The 20,411-nt window shown below is 41.7% G+C and overlaps 1 protein-coding gene across 1 annotated transcript in view; it reads right to left on the reverse strand.

The window, feature by feature from the left end:
- Positions 1-6,982, reverse strand: part of TMEM236 (transmembrane protein 236) — a 43,494-nt gene extending 36,512 nt beyond the window's left edge. The window contains exon 1 of the mRNA XM_006052360.3: positions 705-6,982. Coding sequence (XP_006052422.1) covers positions 705-961 — 257 coding nt within the window. The 5' untranslated portion in view covers positions 962-6,982. The remainder of the gene's footprint in view (positions 1-704) is intronic.
- Between the last annotated feature and the right edge of the window lie 13,429 nt (positions 6,983-20,411).

Genomic DNA, 20,411 nt, shown 5'->3' on the forward strand with positions numbered 1-20,411 from the left:
TTATTTTTTTAATCTAAATAAAGGAACCAGTTTGCTTAAAAATTTTAGTTGGTTAATGATCAAAGGATGCCTTAGAGTTATAAAACATTGCAAGGTAAACATTTAGACATTACTTTTAGCTTTAGACATTACTTTCAGGTTTATACAACAGAAAATTCTATATTAGAATCTTATGATTATGATTTCTGTAAATTAACTATGATAACTTCATGCACTTTAGTGTACACAGGAATTAGTACAAAAACAATCACTACTCAGAGTATCAGAGTCTTAGGAATACATGTAAGTTGCAATGATCAGTCAGCAAAAAAATGACTCTTTAAAAAATATATGGAAGGAGACTTCCCTGGTGGTCCAATGGTTAAGACTTTGCCTTCAAATGCAGGGGCTGTGGGCTCAATTCCTGGTCAGGGAGCTAAGATCCCATATCTCATGGCCAAAACATAAAACAGAAGCAATATTACAAAAAATTCACAAAAGACTTTAAAAAAAATTCCACATCAAAAAAGTATTTTTAAAAAATACGGAAGATACTTCCATACTTTATACAACTCTGAATACATTGATTGAAACAGTGGTTATTACTTCTCCTTAATCTCACATTACACACCTGTGTGTTATGCTAGCACCCTTGCCCAGAGAACATGAGACAATCTCTTTGAAAGCATCCCAGGGGGTCCCTGCGAAGAATTCTTTTTACTCACCATCCTTTGATTTTTTGGTAAAGATGACGTTTCTTGTACAAGAGAACTTTCACAGGAACCCAAATCAAGAGAGACACTGAAGCTACATAGGCAATTGAACAGGAAACAATCAGCCAATAATGTGTTTTGTCAGGCGGACGCCTCGTGGTGGAAGAGGCAACAGCAAACTGTTCCATTATCACCAGCGTGGGGACACAGAAAGCAGTAAACTCAAGCAGCTCAAACACCAGCAGCTTGATTAGTTTTCGAGAAGCCATCCTGGGAGGCCGAGCACCCGGGGACCACAGTCTCCTCCTCTGACTGTGAACAGCATATGGACTCACAGATACTGAACTGGGGTCAAGTTCCTTGTACTCGAATCGCTCACCAGTGACTTTATTCTTTTATTGACCCTCATATGGTTCAGTGATCTTCCAACTTAACAACCGAGGTCTCTTAAAGAAACAGAGCCGTCATGGAAGTGATCACTTAATGTGTTTGCAGATCCGTTACTAGAAGTCAAATGAATTTCAGAATATGCTTCGGAACATCAGTAAAAGTGCGGTCTTTTAATGTAGTCTTTATTATGAATTTGAGCACAAGAAAACATTTATTTAATATTTAACACTTGTTAAGTAGAACCATTGCAATAATATAATTTTAGTTAAAAAAGAAGAAAAGACATAATCCAATCCCCTATTTTTATAACTGAGCAGATCCAAGCAAAGAGAAATACTCAAAGCTTGAGAATTTGTCTAAGAGAGTGACTTCTCATTTCTCTTCAAAGTGCATGAAAAGGGAGTTTGGATTCACTTTGCCAATTTCCCAACCAGACTTCCTTCTGGTACTTGAAGTATTTATTTGTTCTTGCACATTAATTGCTATGCAACGCAGATTAACATTATTTTTATTTTGCAGGTCAGGAAACTAATGATGATATGAGAAACATGTTATCAGGATCAATACATGAAGAGTTATCTATATCTAGTCTAAAAGCATATCAAATATTTAAAAAACAATTGTCCCCATGAATATCTTTCCTTCGCACAAGCCACTTTTGAGCAGCTGTGATGAGCATTCCACTGGGTGTGGGGTGGTTCAATGTACGTGTGACAAAGCATCCTTCCCTGCAAACCCTCACAATCCATAGAGGAAACAAACCTATGGGCAACAAAAAATAACTGCAGTCAGAAGTCTAACCTAAATGCCATGATACAACAGAGGAGAGCTTCCTCTTTGGTTTTGGGAAGGGGAGGGAAAGATAATGATGATGCGAGCAGATGGTGGGTGTTGGGGTGTCAGTGACATTTCAGGAAGAAAAAAACAACTGGGAGGGAGGCATGATGATGAAGTCTGGTGTGGCATGGCAGGACACAGGGGAGGTAATGCTAGGAAAATGAGCTGGACTCAGAACACCCATATCCCATGAAGGATGTGTGTGTGTGCGCATGTAAATGTGTGTGTGAAAAGGCATTTTCTAAACAGAGGATCAGCTGACTACTTGGAAAGGAGGGATAGTGCTGATGTGAAGGCAGGGCTAGAGTGGTGTGGACCTAGAGATGGGGAAGCCACCTGGGAGCCACAGAGGAGCCTACGTAAGACAGAGCCTTGGCTACTACAAGTGATACAGGGGTGACGCACCCACACAGGCTGGCTCAATCCCTCCTGTCTGCTGGCTTCATCAGATGGCTCCTCTGTGCCTGTGTCTGAGACACGTCATATTTCTCTTGGCTTCTGTGTCTCAAGGCCCTTTTCAGAAGGGATCCCATAGCTGCCTGGTTCTTGGGATGCACCTAGGATTCTGAGGGGTGGGTCTGAGGATTCACACCTCCTGCCCTCCCACAGCAGGATAATCAGACACAAGGTTCCTTGAGGTGCCAGGTGATTCTCTTTGACCTCGCAGCCACTGAAGTGCAGCAGAGGACTTCCCTGGTGGTCCAGTGGTTAAGACTCCACGCTTCCACTGCAGGGGGCACAGGTTAGATCCCTGGTTGGGGAACTGGGATCCCACATGCTGCACAGCAGCAATAATAATAATAAAGTGCAGCAGAAGTCCTCTATATGAAAAAAGACATCTGGAAGAAAGGTGGCAAGAATACAAAATGATGGAGCAGTAAAGCACCTAAGCAGCAGTTCTGTTGGCAACTGTTTCTAACAGCATACCATTGACATCAATGCTGTTATCATCCCTGAAAAATGTTCTATTTAAATGATACTGGATACAGACTAGATTTTAACCTTTTAACCCTGGGTCTTGGGTCATCTAGTGCTACAATGTATTATAATTTATTCCACAAATTTTGTTACTAACTGGAATTGTGATCTGAGAATTTGAAGATAGTTGTTGAATAAAAACAGTCTGGCTCTTACCTGGACTGGAATTCTGTTTATTTACATATATGGGAATTGAAAACTGACACTCACTTTATATTTCTCACCTATCATCTTCCTCCAGTTCCTATTCTGTAACTTTAGCCTCAAAGATAACACCAAGTGGTGTTACATTCATGGAATGGGACCTACTGTTCTCCACCACAGGGAATGCCCTGATAACTAGCTGTGCTTCTCTTGAGCAGGAGAGAGTTCATGGCTGTTGTCCTCTGTTCACAAGGAGCCCAACTCCATATAAAGGGAAGACTGCTTGGGCTACCCTTGTAACAGACCACAGGTCATGGTAGAGGCATAGTGACTGACTGACCCTGTGATTGGGGAGATGACCAGATGCGCATGTAGGACCCGAGAAGGTGTGTGGAGTGAGCTGGACAGCCCTACCCTGCCCAGGCTGCCACCCACTCCACCAGACATGTCTGGATGAACATTCTGGCCACAAAATGTCCAGCTGTCTAAGAGTGGCCTGGCATGACCTGGGCCAATCACTTTCTCACCCTTAGGAATATGAATTAAAACACATGTGGAGAAATTGACAAGTGGAGTTAAAGGAGGCCATGATTTTTGAGTCAGAATCAGAGCAACTCAAACTGTATGCGCCAGAACCATCTCTGGCTTGTGGTTGAATTCTGTAATTTGTTGAATGAATGAACATATGGAAGCCAAATGGTGAGGGAAGAGAAGAGTGAGCAGAGCAGGGAGGCCAATCCAGACAGTAACAGTCAGGACAGATCTATGGGGTTATGCAGGCACACCAAGGAAGACCAGCCCCCTAGTTGCTTGACTCCCCAGCTCACCTATATTCTCACAAAATGGGGCCTTTGTTCTTTGCAACCAAAGGGCTTAAGTATAAGGGGAAAAAAAGGTGTTTATGATCAGGGGCCAAATATACAGAAACAATATGTAAAATTACTGGATGATTCAGAGGACAGGATTGAAAAAAACTGAAGTCAAGTTGACTAGAGAAGGTGAATTTTGGCCTGTATTCATTTATAAATTGACACATGATAATATCTCTATATTGTTACAGCAATCTTCTCTTTATAGTGTATCTTATTTTAAAAATAGTTCTAAGAATTTTCATGATGCAGTGAGTTGGGGAGAGGAGTGGCAGAGAAAAACAATGGATTTTTGTTTTTGAAATATTGTAGTTGTAGATTTAAATGTAAATTTAAAATCCAGGAAGATAGCAATCAAACAACAGCATTATCCCTGGGGAATGGGTGAGGTGGGGCAGAGAGGGTTTTTGCATTTTTTAATATTTGCATAGTTGGAATATTTCACAAGCATAAAAATTAGAAATCAACTTTAGTAAATAGTCAACTGAACAAAGAAATTTAAACTTATTAAAAATTTTGTGCTCTTTTAAAATGTTCCCTACACAATTTCCCCCCCTACTTCCAAGCAGAGGCAGAATGAACAAATTTTACTTTTGCCTACCCCCGCAGTGGCTGAACTAAGCAGGGACATAGCTAAGAGGCAAGCAGGAGATGGGGCAGTGGAGGGAAGCTGTGAAGGATTGTTTTCTGGCTGGCAGTTGGGGTTGAATTCAGATATTTTCTCCTGATCTCACAGGAGAGTATGAATAAGTGCCATCTTCACTCCTCAGCCCCAGATTAAGGATTTTCATTTCTCAGAAATCTTCTTTCACTCTCCTTCTTCAAGTAGAAGTGAGTAATTCCTCTTGAGTGTAAAACACTTTTTGAGGGGATTTCCTTGGCTGTCCAGTGGTTAGGACTCTGCATGTCCACTGCAGGGGGCCCGGGTTCTATTCCTGGTCAGGGAACTAAGATACTGGATGCCGCATAACTCAGCCAAAAACAACAACAACAACAACAAAAAAAACCCAACAACAGATTAAAGCTACATATAAAACACCTTTTGAATACTCTTGTCTCCCTAAGATGTCTGCACATTGGGTTCCTATGAAACTGAAAGTTCCCTGAAGGCAGACAGCATGCGCTCTTGTCTTTGTACCATCATTTCTTGGCACAACACTCAGTACATAATCGGCCCTTAGTGTACATTTGGGGAAGGAAGGAAGGAACAGATGATGGGTAAGAGAAGTGGCGGGCAGCAGGGAGAATGTGCTGGGCTGTGAAAATGGCTACCTTGTTTTTATTTCAGGGGAATGCTGTTTCTAAACTGACTGCAGGGGGAGAAATCATATACTACGAGCTCCCATACAATCTGTTCACTCAGCCCATAAGGTTCAGTGTCCTTGAGTGGCCCCAATGACAGCAGCCATGTCTCCTTCCTCATTAGCCATGGCTTCAAAGTCAAAGACCCTGGGGATTACAGAGCTTCTTAATCCCACAACGCATGTTTGGGAAAAGAAAACTTGCAAGCATTCACAAAGACTTTCTACATCCCAATGTTAAAATGTCTTTCCTAACATTTTCCAACACACGTGCCCTCAAGAATGCATATCCCATGATGGATTTGCATTGTTAACGAAGGTGGTTGGAGAGGACTGTCTGGTAATCATCTGGGCCAAGGCACAGTCTTCAATCATTTCAGGGTCCTCAGCCCCTCTGAAGTATCATTTGTCTAAATTTTCTGTAACAGATTGAGAGGCATGGAAATCTCCTTCATGAGGGATAGAGTAACTAGCTAGTTTGCCAAAGGAAAAATAGAAAGCTTCAATGCCAGCTTGAAGCTATGGGTAAAAAACAATGCCACACCCCTGACAAACGCAAAGGGATATAAGAGAGGGTTTGGGATCCCTACCCTGCCTTCAGCTGGGACCAGTTTCTGTCAGTCCTAATTCTGTCGCTTCTAAGTCCCCTGACAAGTCCACCATGCAACTGTACTGCCAGTCACTGGAAGGACACAGAGGGGGACATTTTCAAACCACCTGAATTCTTAACTTGGATTTATCCCAGATTGATTCGAGGAATTCTGCCCCTGAGTCTGCTCTTGAATGCTGTGTTTAACAACTTCCTGGTAGGAAACAGATTTGGTTTTCTGAAGCGGGGTCTGTGGTGGAAAGACTGAGTCTTGTGGTTAGAACTCACTTCCATGTAGGAGTGTTGATGCAGGGGTTTTTATTTTAGTAAGCAGAAGATATCATGCTGTCCAGGGTGACACCTGTTCTCCACACTTCCAACTGTCATTTCCTTCCTGCAGGCAGGAAGTCAAAAATTGAAAGTTTCTTAAATTGTTAGCAAGATCATTTGTAATCTCAAGGTTTTCTCATTGTTTTCGGCGTTTTGTTCCGTGAAACAAAATGTACAAACTGCCAGGAATGTTCTGGCATGTCCATGGCTGGTTTCCTGTGATCGTGTGGTGTTGATATGCAGCAAGGCAGGCTCTGGTGGCAGTGAAACTGCTCCGGGATCAAGCAGGATCTGCGAGGAGCCCAGACAAGAGGCAAAAGCGTGTCCCCGCCCAATTTACTGATTATTTATCATTTCCAAAGAGTATTTCCAAAATACATTACTGATCCTAACAAGAAGAGGTCACCAAATAAATAACTTGAAGTAAACTCACTAAGATTATGCCCCATGTGATATAAACTCCTTTTTACTAATGTTATGCTGTCATAGTCCAGACTATACTGAATTCATATTATAGGGAAAGGATTAATTTCAGCTCTCTGGCTATTTATAAACAAGTAACTTTGTAAGAGTAAAGACCACAGCATATCCACTCTTGTAACCCTTTGAATATCTATCTGGTATCTAGTGATTCTGTTCTTCAAAGTAACAAAATGTATATAATATCCTTACTTTTTAAAAATAATGGTACCAGATCTCAAAAAAAGCAGGAAAGAAATGAAGAAAGAAAACTTCCCACTCCAGGACTTACCTGGTAGTCCAGTGCTTTAAGACTCCATGTTTCCAAGGTAGGGGGCTTGGGTTCGATCCCTGGTCAGGGAACTAAGATCTCACATGCTATGTGGCACTGCAAAAACAAACATACCAACCAACCAACAAACAACCTTCCCACTCCACTGGGCTTCCCTTGTGGCTCAGCTGGTAAAGAATTCGCCTGCAATGCAGGAGACCAAGGTTCGATCCCTGGATTGGGAAGATCCCCTGGAGAAGGGAAAGGCTACCCATTCCAGTATTCTGGTCTGGAGAAGTCCATTGACTGTATAGTCCATGGGGTCACAAAGAGTCGGACACAACTGAGTGAATTTCACTTTCACTTTCCCACTCCACTATATAATCATCACACAAACGTGCATAGTGATATATAAATGGGAGTTAAGAATTAGAACATTAAAAAAAAAAAAACAGAAAGTCACTTCATTCTTAACAATAATTCTCAGATTTTACTTTTTAAGGGACTGCAATAATCTAGTTAGCCTTTCAGCATTCCAAAATGACAAATTTAAGCAAAGAAATAAAATCCATTTAACTGAAGATGCAGCCCTAATTCATTACAGTACATCCCCAAATTCACAAGAATAATTTAACCTAAATTCTTGTTGGTTAAGGATGTAAGTTTGAGCTTTCCAACTGTTCCTTATTTAAAAAAAAAAAAAAAAAAACTTGAAAACGATGTTAGTAGACACACTCATATCTTCAGAAAGTGAAGAAATTATAATTGTCCAGTTATTTTGTTCAATGTATCAATAGTGAGATCAAAATCTCCAAGCAGTTTGCCTTAATGGGGCTGCTGCTGCTGCTGCTAAGTCGCTTCATTCGTGTCTGACTCTGTGCGACCCCAGAGATGGCAGCCCACCAGGCTCCCCCGTCCCTGGGATTCTCCAGGCAAGAACACTGGAGTGGGTTGCCATGTCCTTCTCCAACTCATGAAAGTGAAAAGTGAAAGTGAAGTCTCTCAGTCGTGTCCAACTCCTAGCAACCCCATGGACCCTAACTCCACTGCATGGCGCAGGTTTGTTTTAAGTGGGTATTTTTTTTTTTTTTTTAAATTTTTGGCTGTACCGTGTGGCCTGTGGGATCTTAGTTCCCAGACCAGGGATCAAACTGGCACCCCCTGCATTGGAAACACAGAGTCTTAACCACTGGACCGCCAGGGACATCCCTTAAGTAGGTATTTTTAAAGATATTGTGCGTTTGGAATCTTCTAACCTAAATTACCACTTAGACTATAGAGGTACATAACTAATATGTCTTCTTGAACTATATACATGTGGTCCATTTAGTTTGATGAGCATTTAATGAAAGAAAGAGATCAGCTGATCTCTTCTCTGTCAGAAACCTTCCCTGGGACTTCCCTGGGGTCCAGTGGTTAGGTCTCTGCACTTCCACTGCAGGGGGCATGGGTTTCAATTCCTGTTTGGGGAACTAAGATCCTGCATGACCTGTGTCATGTGTCATGGTCAAAACAAAACAAAAAAAGGCCCTCATTGGCTTCCCATCTAATTTAGAGTAAAAGTCCACAGCTTTACCAGAATTTTCAAGGTGGCTACCACCCAGCATATTTCTCTCTGACTTAATTTCCTATTTCTTTCTCATCCTCCTCCTCAATCTTCTTCAAACACATTAGGCATCAAGGCTTACTCAGCCTGCCCCCTTCCTGCTCTCACCTGAAGATGCCCCAAAAGTCAACTACCTCACTCTCTTTAGGTCTTTACATAAATGACACTTTGTCCATGAGACTGCTTGCCCAAAATTCTAATAGTCTCCCCTCTAAATTTCCTGTTCATCTCCCTACTTTATTTTTCTTTTTACTTACTAATAGCATAATGTTTACTTGACTAATTCATTGCATTAATTGCCTGCCCTTCCAATTGTTCCGTTGTGCTCAGTTGCTCAGTTGTATCCGACTCTTTATGACCCTATGGACTGTAGCCTGCTAGTCTCCTCTGTCCATGGGGATTCTCCAAGCAAGAATACAGGAGCGGGTTGCCATGCCCTCCTCCAGGGGATCTTCCCAACCCAGGGATCAAACCCAGGTCTCCCGCATTCCAGGTGGATTCTTTACTGCTGAACCACCAGGGATACGTTTCTTTAGGGGCTTCCCAGGTGGCACAGTAGTAAAGAATCTGCCTGCCAATGCAGGAAATTCAGGCTCAATCCCTGGGTCAGGAAGATCCCCTAGAGGAGGAAATGATAACCCATTCCAGTATTCTTGCCTGGAAAATCCTGCGGACAGAAGAGTCTGGTGGGGTACAGTCCATGGGGTTGCAAAAGAGTCAGACATGACTGAGCAACTGAGCATGCATGCATGCAAGTTTCTTTAGGACAGGAATTTTTACCAATTTTGATCTGCTATATACTTATACTAGGCTAGTGTTTAGCACATAGTAAGAGCTTAGTAATTATTTGTTGAATGAGTAAATGACAGAATGAATTTACAAACAAACAGAGTGGACTCTCTTTGCAAACTATGACACTGATGCAGAAGTACAAAGATGACAAGCTCTCTGCCCTTACAGGTTATGATCTGGTTGAAGAGACAGATGGATCCATGGGTCATTTCAGTACAAGTGCAATGAGAAATGTGTGTCCAAGACATCATGGGGGCAGAGAGGAGAGGTACATGGTCAACCTAGAAGTTCAGGTGAAGTTTCCTGAATAAAAACAGGCACTTTCTTGAGTTGAAGAACCTACTCTAGCTAGAGAAATAGAATACTGTTTCCAAGTTGTTTTTTTTCTTTAATATTTATTTTTATTCATTTGGTGTCACTGGGTTTTAGTTGCAGCACATGAGATCTTTAGTTGCAACATGTGGGATCTAGTTCCCTGAACAGGGGTCAAACCTGGATCCCCTACATTGTGATCGTGTTGTCTTAACTACTGGACCACCAAGGAAGTTCCTCTTCCAAAGGTCTTAATAGAATAGACTTTTAAGTTTTGCTCCAAGGTGTGACATCAGCAAGATGGTGGAATGGGAAGTCCCCAGCCCTGGTCTCCCAACAGAAATGCCAATTTAGTAACCATCCACAGACAAGAATGCCTTTGTGAGAATTCCAGAATCCAGGGAGAAGACTACAGCACTCTGATAGAGAGTGTGAAAACTAAAATCAGAAAATCACATTTAAAAGGACAAGAACAGCTTTACTATGTTTGCAGTGCCCTCACCACCCCCCTCACCCCCCCCTCACCCCCACCACCCCAAGCCAGCACATCAGCACGGAGGAGCCCCTGGGCCCGTGATTTCTCTAGTAGAGAAAAGACCAAGGTACAGATTCAACTTTCCCGGCATTGCAAGGCACTGTTCAAGAGGCCCACTTCTGTCTCACCTCATGCAGAAAACTGAAGACACTGGCACAGCTAGACCACCTAGGATTGTTACAAAGTAGGAAGGGATGGCTAGTGCATACAGACCTCCCACAGCCCACCAACAACCCTGACCACGACCTCCACCAGCCAGCCCCAGCCAGCTATAAATCCCACTAGCCAATCCTGTCCAACCACAAACCCCACAGCCACTGTTGAATTACATAACCCAAGGACCCTGGAATTGAAAGACCCTGCCTGTGGACGATCCCAGGATTGACTGACTGATAGTGATGAAGTCCTTTCCCTGTTGAAACTCTCTTGAAATGCACAGACACCAGTACAAGGATACAAAGACCACACAGAATCAGGGAAACATGACACCACCGAGGGAAACGTAAAACTTCTAGTGCACGCATGCTCAGTTACTAAGCCATGTCCCACTCTTTGCGACCCCATGGACTGTAGCCCGCCAGGCTGTCCCCGGGATTCTCCAGGTAATAAAAGTGGAGTGGACTGCCATTTCTCTTCTAGAGGATCTCCCCAACCCAGGAATCGAACCCACATTGTCTCCTGCATTGGCAGGCAGATTCTCTACCACTGAGTCACCTGGGAAAATCATAAATTTCTAGTAATTGACCCTGAAGAAATGGAGTTCCACAAACTGACAAAGACTTTAAACCAGTCATCTTAAAAAAACTCAGTGGCTACAAAAGAATACAGATACACAACTAAATAAAATCAGGAAAAGACAGGAATGAAATGGGATGGAAAAACATCAGCAAGATGGCAGTATTAGAATTCCCAGGGCCCATCCTTTCCCAGAAACATCCACTGGAACAACTATCCACATGAATTTATAAAAATACCTTCAGAAGACGTAAGCATTCCAGGTGAGGGATGACAGCACCTGGGCAGAGCACAGAAATGAGAAAAGAGGCATTGAAGATGGTGGGAAAGGTAACTTCACATTATGTCTATGATCCTCCTCTAAACCCAGGCAGCCCATCAGGGAAACAAACATCATCCCTGTGGGAGGGAAGTGACGTGAGCACCCAGCACCACTGCAGACCCCAGCATGGTCCCTCAGCACCACCATCCCTAGGTGGCTCTTGTGGTACAAGGTTTCTGGTGGGCTCTTGTAAACCCAAGATCCCACCCATCCCAGCACTGGATTGGAATCTGCAGCTCTAGGCACCAAATTGGCCTCTGTGAACCCAGGCTCCAGGCAGGCTCCTATTAATCCAGGCTCCCAGCCAGGCCCAATGCTATGTCAGCTATCATAGACCCAGGCTCCCAACCCACCCCAGCACCATGTTAGCTCCATGAAGCCAGATGCCCAGCCCAGAATCAGGCTAGGACTTGCAGACCCAGACACTGGGCTCACCCCAGGTCCATAGCACTTAACTGGTTCTGTAGAACCAGGATCCAGGCCTGATCCCATGGATTCAGGCACTGGAATTGCCAGCCCAAGGACTTCATCAGAAAGGTCAACCACAGACACCACCCTGTAGGGCTCACCCATAATATCTCACTGGTAATGGGCTTTCCTTGCTGAAGCCACCCTGTAAAGACTAGAAGAGGTGTCTACTTCTTCAAATGTACAGAAACCAACACAAAGTCACAGGGTCATTAATAATCAGGGAAATATGATTAGCTCCAATGACGGACCCTAAATTAAGGGAGATCTATGAACTGTTTCACAAACAGTGAAATCCTTCAGTCAGAGTAGTCAAAGAAAAATGAATTTAAAAAAGAGTGAACAAAGACTCCAAAAACTGTGGGATACAGAAGCAATCTATACATTACTGGAGGAAAAGAAGAAAAGAGGGAGAAATGACAGAAAGCTTATTAAAAGAAATAATGACTGAGAACTTTTCAAATCTGGATAGAGATCTGGATACCCAAGTTCATGAAGCTAACAGGCAATCCCCAAATTTCAATTCAAAAAATTTTCTCCAAGATATACATTATAATAAAACAGTCTAAAGTTGAAGATAGAGACAAATTTAAAAACAGAAAAAGAAAGATTAAGTTCTCACATATAATGAAACCTACTCAAGTCAATCAGTGAATTTCTCAGCTGAAACCTTGCTGACCAAAAGAGAGTAGATGGTATATTCAATGTGTTGGGAAAGAAAACACAAAAACAAAACCAACCAAACAAGAATACTTTACCCAACAAAATTCTCTTTCAGAAATGAAGATCGAGACTTTCCTCAAAAAACAAAATCTGAAGGAGTTCATCACCATTAGGCCTGCCCAGTGAGATACTAAAAGTAGTTCAAGTTTTTTTTTTTTTTTCAATAATAATAGGAGATTATCATACTTCATGTTCAACAATGGATGTATCTTTCAGATGGAAAATCAATAATGGAACACTAGACTTGCACAACACTATAAACCAGCTTTGCTGTTGCTGCTAAGTTGCTTCAGTCATGTCCGACCCTGTGCGACCCCAGAGATGGCAGCCCACCAGGCTCCCCTGTCCCTGGGATTCTCCAGGCAAGAACACTGGAGTGGGTTGCCATTTCCTTCTCCGATGCATGATAGTGAAAAGTGAAAGTGAAGTCGCTCAGTCATGTCTGACTCTTAGCGACCCCATGGACTGTAGCCTACCAGGCTCCTCTGTCCATGGGATTTTCCAGGCAAGAGTACTGGAGTGGGTTGCCATTGCCTTCTCCATGACTTAACAGCATATACAGACTATTCCAAACCAAGAGCAGTGGAATATATACTCTTTATAAGCATACATGGAACATTTTCTGGGATAGATCACATGCTAAATCACAAAACAAGTCTCTACAAACTTAAGAAGGCTAAAGTATGTAGTGAAAATGAGTATATTACCCAAAGCAATTTATAGATTCAATGCAATCCCTATCAAGCTACCAACAGCATTCTTCACAGAGCTAGAACAAATACTTTCACAATTTGTATGGAAATACAAAAAACCTCGAATAGCCAAAGCGATCTTGAGAAAGAAGAATGGAACTGGAGGAATCAACCTACCTGACCTCAGGCTCTACTACAAAGCCACAGTTATCAAGACAGTATGGTACTGGCACAAAGACAGAAATATAGATCAATGGAACAAAATAGAAAGCCCAGAGATAAATCCACGCACATATGGACACCTTATCTTCGACAAAGGAGGCAAGAATATACAATGGATTAAAGACAATCTCTTTAACAAGTGGTGCTGGGAACTCTGGTCAACCACTTGTAAAAGAATGAAACTAGAACACTTTCTAACACCATACACAAAAATAAACTCAAAATGGATTAAAGATCTAAACGTAAGACCAGAAACTATAAAACTCCTAGAGGAGAACATAGGCAAAACACTCTCTGACATACATCACAGCAGGATCCTCTATGACCCACCTCCCAGAATATTGGAAATAAAAGCAAAAATAAACAAATGGGACCTAATTAACCTTAAAAGCTTCTGCACATCAAAGGAAACTATTAGCAAGGTGAAAAGACAGCCTTCAGAATGGGAGAAGATAATAGCAAATGAAGCAACTGACAAACAACTAATCTCGAGGATATACAAGCAACTCCTACAGCTCAACTCCAGAAAAATAAATGACCCAATCAAAAAATGGGCCAAAGAACTAAACAGACATTTCTCCAAAGAAGACATACAGATGGCTAACAAACACATGAAAAGATGCTCAACATCACTCATTATCAGAGAAATGCAAATCAAAACCACTATGAGGTACCATTTCACACCAGTCAGAATGGCTGCGATCCAAAAGTCTACAAGTAATAAATGCTGGAGAGGGTGTGGAGAAAAGGGAACCCTCTTACACTGTTGGTGGGAATGCAAACTAGTACAGCCACTATGGAGAACAGTGTGGAGATTCCTTAAAAAACTGGAAATAGACATGCCTTATGATCCAGCAATCCCACTGCTGGGCATACACACTGAGAAAACCAGAAGGGAAAGAGACACGAGTACCCCAATGTTCATCGCAGCACTGTTTATAATAGCCAGGACATGGAAGCAACCTAGATGTCCATCAGCAGATGAATGGATAAGCAAGCTGTGGTACATATACACAATGGAGTATTATTCAGCCATTAAAAAGAATACATTTGAATCAGTTCTAATGAGGTGGATGAAACTGGAGCCTATTATACAGAGTGAAGTAAGCCAGAAAGAAAAACACCAATACAGTATACTAACGCATATATATGGAATTTAGAAAGATGGTAACAATAACCCTGTGTACGAGACAGCAAAAGAGACACTGATGTATAGAACAGTCTTATGGACTCTGTGGGAGAGGGAGAGGGTGGGAAGATTTGGGAGAATGGCATTGAAACATGTAAAATATCATGTATGAAATGAGTCGCCAGTCCAGGTTCGATGCACGATACTGGATGCTTGGGGCTGGTGCACTGGGACGACCCAGAGGGATGGAATGGGGAGGGAGGAGGGAGGAGGGTTCAGGATGGGGAACACATGTATACCTGTGGCGGATTCATTTTGATATTTGGCAAATCTAATACAGTTATGTAAAGTTTAAAAATAAAATAAAATTAAAAAAAAAAAAAAGAAGGCTAAAGTCTTTTTTACTTTATTTTATTGTACTTTTCAATGAAATAAAACTAGAAATCAATAACACAAAGAAATTAATAAAACACACAAATACATGGAAACGAATCCATTCTTGACCAACCACTGAGTCAAAGGAGAAGTCAAAGGGAAATTTTAAAATATTTTGAGACAAATGAAAACAATAATAAAATATACCAAAGCTTAGGGGATATAGCAAAAGCAGTACTGAGAAGGAAGTTTTTAGTGATAAACACATTAAAAAAGATCTCATACAACCTACCTTTAAACCTCAAGTAAACATAAAAAGAACAAACTAAGCTCAAAATTAGCATAAAGAAGCAGATAATAAGGACTAGAGCAGAAATTGATGAAATAAAGAATAGACAACAATACAAAAAACAGAGAAAACTAAGAGTTATTTTTTAAAATATAAACATAATCAATAAACCATTACCTGAACTTACTGTAAAAAAGAGAAAGACTAAAAATCAGAAATGAAAGAGGAGATGTTACAACTTATGTCACAGAAATTTTAAAAAATCACAAGGGACTATTATGAACAATTACTTATTAACAAGTTGGATAACTTAGAAGACACATTTGAAGAAACCACCAAGACTGAGTCAAGAAGTAGAAAGACTGAACAGATCAATAACAAATAATGAGACTGAATCAATATCAAGAACCTCCCAACAAAGCCCAGGACCAGAAGGTTTCATAGGTAAATTTATCATCAAATATTTAAGAAAAATATGCCAAAGCCTTTGACTGTGTGGATCACAATAAACTGTGAAAAATTCTGAAAGAGATGGGAATACCAGACCACCTGATCTGCTTCTTGAGAAATCTGTATGCAGGTCAGGAAGCAACAGTTAGAACTGGACATGGAAAAACAGACTGGTTCCAAATAGGAAAAGGAGTACGTCAAGGCTGTATATTGTCACCCTGCTTATTTAACTTTTATGCAGAGTACATCATGAGAAACGCTGGGCTGGAAGAAGCACAAGCTGGAATCAAGATTGCGGGGAGAAATATCAATAACCTCAGATATGCAGATGACACCACCCATATGGCAGAAAGTGAAGAGGAACTAAAGAGCCTCTTGATGAAAGTGAAAGAGGAGAGTGAAAAAGTTGGCTTAAAGCTAGCATTCAGAAAATGAAGATCATGGCATCCAGTCCCATCACTTCATGGGAAATAGATCGGGAAACAGTGGAAACAGTGTCAGACTTAATTTTGGGGGCTCCAAAATCACTGCAGATGGTGACTGCAGCCAGGAAATTAAAAGACTCTTACTCCTTGGAAGGAAAGTTATGACCAACCTAGATAGCATATTCAAAAGCAGAGACATTACTTTGCCAACAAAGGTCCGTCTAGTCAAGGCTATGGTTTTTCCTGTGGTCATGTATGGATGTGAGAGTTGGACTGTGAAGAAAGCTGATTGCCGAAGAATTGATGCTTTTGAACTGTGGTGTTGGAGAAGACTCTTGAGAGTCCCTTGGACTGCAAGGAGATCCAACCAGTCCATTCTGAAGGAGATCAGTCCTGGGATTTCTTTGGAAGGAATGATGCTAAAGCTGAAACTCCAGTACTTTGGCCACCTCATGTGAAGAGTTGACTCATTGGAAAAGACTCTGATGCTAGGAGGGACTGGGGGCAGGAGGAGAAGGGGACGACAGAGGATGAGATGGCTGGATGGCATCACTGACTCGATGGACTTGAGTTTTAGTCAACTCTGGGAGTTGGTGATGGACAGGGAGGCCTGGCGTGCTGCGATTCATGGGGTTGCCAAGAGTTGGACAAGACTGAGTGACTGAACTGAACTGAATACCAATCCTTCAAACTCTCCTAGAAAATAGAAAAGAGAACATTTCTAAACTCCTTTTATTAGGCCAGCACCACCTTGATAGCACAGCCAGACAAAAAACAAGAAAAAAAGTGCAAAAACTATATAAGCTAATAGTCCTGATTAACATGGATATAAAAAATTCTCAACAAAATATTAGCAAACTTAATTCAACAGCACATTAAAAGGTTCATAATGACCAGGTAGGACTTATCCCTGGAATGTAAGGGTAGTTCAACACATGCAAGTCAATGTGACAACATCACGTTAAGAGAATGAAGGACAAAAATCACATGATTATTTCAATACATGCAGAAAAAAAGTATCTGACAACATTCAACACTTTTTCATCAGACTCCAAAAAAAAAAAAAAAAACCAAAAACATTAAGTGTAGAAGAACTTACCTCAACACACAAAGGCCCTATATGAAAAACCCACAGCTAACATCATATTCAACAGTGGAAAAACAAATTTTTCTCTCTAAAATCTGGAAGAAGACAACACTTGTCAAGATAGCTATTATAAAGGGAAAAAAATATATAGTTGGTGAGGATGGATATGGAGAACCTGGAATCTTTGTTGTACACTGTTGGTGGGAATGTAAAATGGTTTAGCTGCTATGGAAAATAGAATGGAGCATCCTCAAAATATTAAAAGTAAATCTACCACATGACTATGACTTCTGGGACTGAACTGAAATCAGATCTTGAAGAGGACCCAGCCCCGGCTGATCCAGGGTATTCGAAGCGGGGATGGCGTCGGCGACTTATTTAAATATTAATTAGAGATATAAAGAGTAATAGAATGAGGATAGCTCAGCAGGAAAATTTAGTGGAGAAAAGAGGCTGAGTAGCTTGGTTTATGCAGGAAACCAATAAAACTTCAAGACAAGAAGCTTGCACCACTTATGTAGGCCGCAGGCGTCCTTCCGTTCTCCCGAAGGAGAGGAGACACTGAGGCCTCCCCGGTCAGATCTTAGAAGCCCAGGCAAAGTTAGTAAGCATGGCGGGCTCCGCGCTCCAGATGGAGACTCAGCCAGAGTTTGAGAGAGAGAGCGACATGGGGAGACCAGTCTTTCGAGAAACTGATCCCAATTCTTTATTTTCCGGAGTCTGTTTTTATACACTGAGATGTTATACAAAAGTCACACGGGGTCAGCAGTCCTGACTTTTATTAAAGTCAGGTGCTTCATACAAATGTATACAGAGGTCTTAGGGGTGTTACATCATCTTCTGGCCAGGGGGGCCTGCTGACAATTTATGACCCTCTCCTTGTGACAGCGGTCAGTCAACCAGAACACTTATTTCTCCAAGGGTGATTATTCTTAAAACAGATGCCACCCAAATACAGTTACATTCCTATAGGGTGAGGGTGTAGTGGGTTTTAGTTAAGGAAAGAATTTACTTGGCCTAAGGTCTAACGTGATTTATATCAAAGGTTAATACTTATTTCTTCTAGATATTCATTAATGTGTATGGGCAGGGGATGTGGAGACTTAACAGTAAACATTGGCTCAACAAATGAAAAACCCTTCACCAATACAATTTCTAATCAGCCCGCTATACTTATACTAATGGTTTTCTAACTTTTCTAAGGAACCTGTTTTTAGAAGGTTTAAAGCATCTCGTGCCTCTCACGGTTGGGAGGCTGTGAGCAATCACGTGTGGCCGGACAAGCCTGTCAGGCAGGCTAGAGAACCTTCAGAGGAGTTTGTAAGTTTGGAACACTCCTGTCATGCCCAGGAATTATTATTAACTGGAGCTCTAAGTTAACTCCTTCTCCAAAAGAGGTGGTGGGGGACAGCCCCCCGTAAAGTCAGAGGTGTAGGTGAGAGCACAAAGTAGTAAAATAGGCAGCCTCTGGTTATGGGGGTAGATGCTCAAGGTTTTTCAGGGGGACTCCTGAGGCTCAATCCCGCCTTTGCGTATGTCGAGCCTCCTTCCTCATGACCTTTGCCAAGGGCAGAGTGCCTCCCGCCAGCCCCCCGCACCACATTCACCGCAGCATTATTCACAACAGCCAAGAAATGGAAACAACCCAAATGTGCACTAGCAGATGAGTGAATATGGAATGTATACACAATGCAATATTATTCTGCCTTTAAAAAGGAAATTCTACTCTTTGCAACAACACTGAAGACATGATGAATGAAATAAGTCAGTCACAGGAAGACAAATACTGAGTGATCCCTCTTATGTGAGGCATGTAATATAGTCAGACGTAGAGAAGTAGACAATATAACGGTGGTACCTGGAGATGGAGGAGGAAATGGGAAGTTGTCACTCAAGGGTACAGAGCTAGTTATACAAGATGTTAAGTTCCACAAATGTGCTCTAAAGCATTGTGCCAGTAGTTAATAATAAAGTATCATGCATTTAAAAATTTGTTAAGGTGAATCTCATGTCTACTGTTTGTATCACAAAAAACAAAACAAAGGGACACAAAGAAAATTTGGAGCTGATGGATATGTTCATCACCTTGACTATGGGGATGGTAACATGAGTATATACACATCCAAACTCATATAAGGGTAATTTTAATTATATGGGTTTTTTTGTGTGTTTATTACTGCAATGAAGTTGAAGAAAAAATTTTGTTCCCAACACTGAAATGACTATAGCCTGTACCTAACTCCCCAGTTGCAATATTAGCGCTTAGCTCCTCTTGTAGTACTGAACACCTTACTAAATTCAACCTTGTGCTATAGCTTTAAATGTATGTGTTTTATTTCCTTACACATTTGTGAACATCCAAAGGCAGTGACAGGACCTTGCTGTGTTGAAGGGACCCCAATGCCACTCGTGGTTTTGATGATCCACTAGGACGACTCTCAGGGCTCAGTATACTGCGCTCATGGCTGTAATTTATTGCACCAAAAGGACTTCAAGCAAAGTCAGAAAAGAAAAAAGGTGCATGGGGGGCTGTCAACGGAAACCAGGTACAAGCTTCTATGAGTCCTTGAACCAAAGTCACACAGGACGAGTTTAATTCCCCCAGCAACAAGGCGTGACAACACGTGTATAATGTTGCCAATCAGGAAAGCTCACTACCCTCGGTGCCTAGCTCTTTACTGGGGCTGATCATGTCCCCAGATTATGTCCTACTTGACATGTCCCCAGATTCCAGACTCCCAGAAGGAAGCAAATGATCAGCATAAAACACATCATTTGTGCAAAGTTTGGGCCCAATGTGCCACTCTTCTCCATTCTGAGAATAGGAGGAACCCTCCCCAAATCCAAGCTCCCAAAGCCAGTCTAGGCCAAACTTGGAAAAGGGACCCTCACAAGATGGCAGTCAGGCCCGCTATGCCAGATTTTTTTCTGTCCACTTAGTCATTGTTAGATCTCCCTGGTATGCAAACATCTGCTGAATTCCATTTTCCACCTCACATTTTTGCTAAAGCGAGATGATGGGAAATAAATGATCACTTCATGTATACAAAGAACTGTTTCATGTTTTAGAACTGGTCTACATGTGTTTTTAAAAACCCTGTGTACAAGACAGCAAAAGAGACACTGATGTATAGAACAGTCTTATGGACTCTGTGGGAGAGGGAGAGGGTGGGAAAAATTTGGGAGAATGGCATTGAAACATGTAAAATATCATGTATGAAACGAGTTGCCAGTCCAGGTTCAACACACAATACTGGATGCTTGGGGTTAGTGCACTGGGACGACCCAGAGGGATGGTATGGGGAGGGAGGAGGGAGGAGGGTTCAGGATGGGGAACACATGTATACCTGTGGCGGATTCATTTTGATATTTGGCAAAACTAATACAAT

Source organism: Bubalus bubalis, chromosome 14 (genome assembly GCF_019923935.1).
Source record: "Bubalus bubalis isolate 160015118507 breed Murrah chromosome 14, NDDB_SH_1, whole genome shotgun sequence".
In the NCBI taxonomy this organism is placed as follows: domain Eukaryota; kingdom Metazoa; phylum Chordata; class Mammalia; order Artiodactyla; family Bovidae; genus Bubalus; species Bubalus bubalis.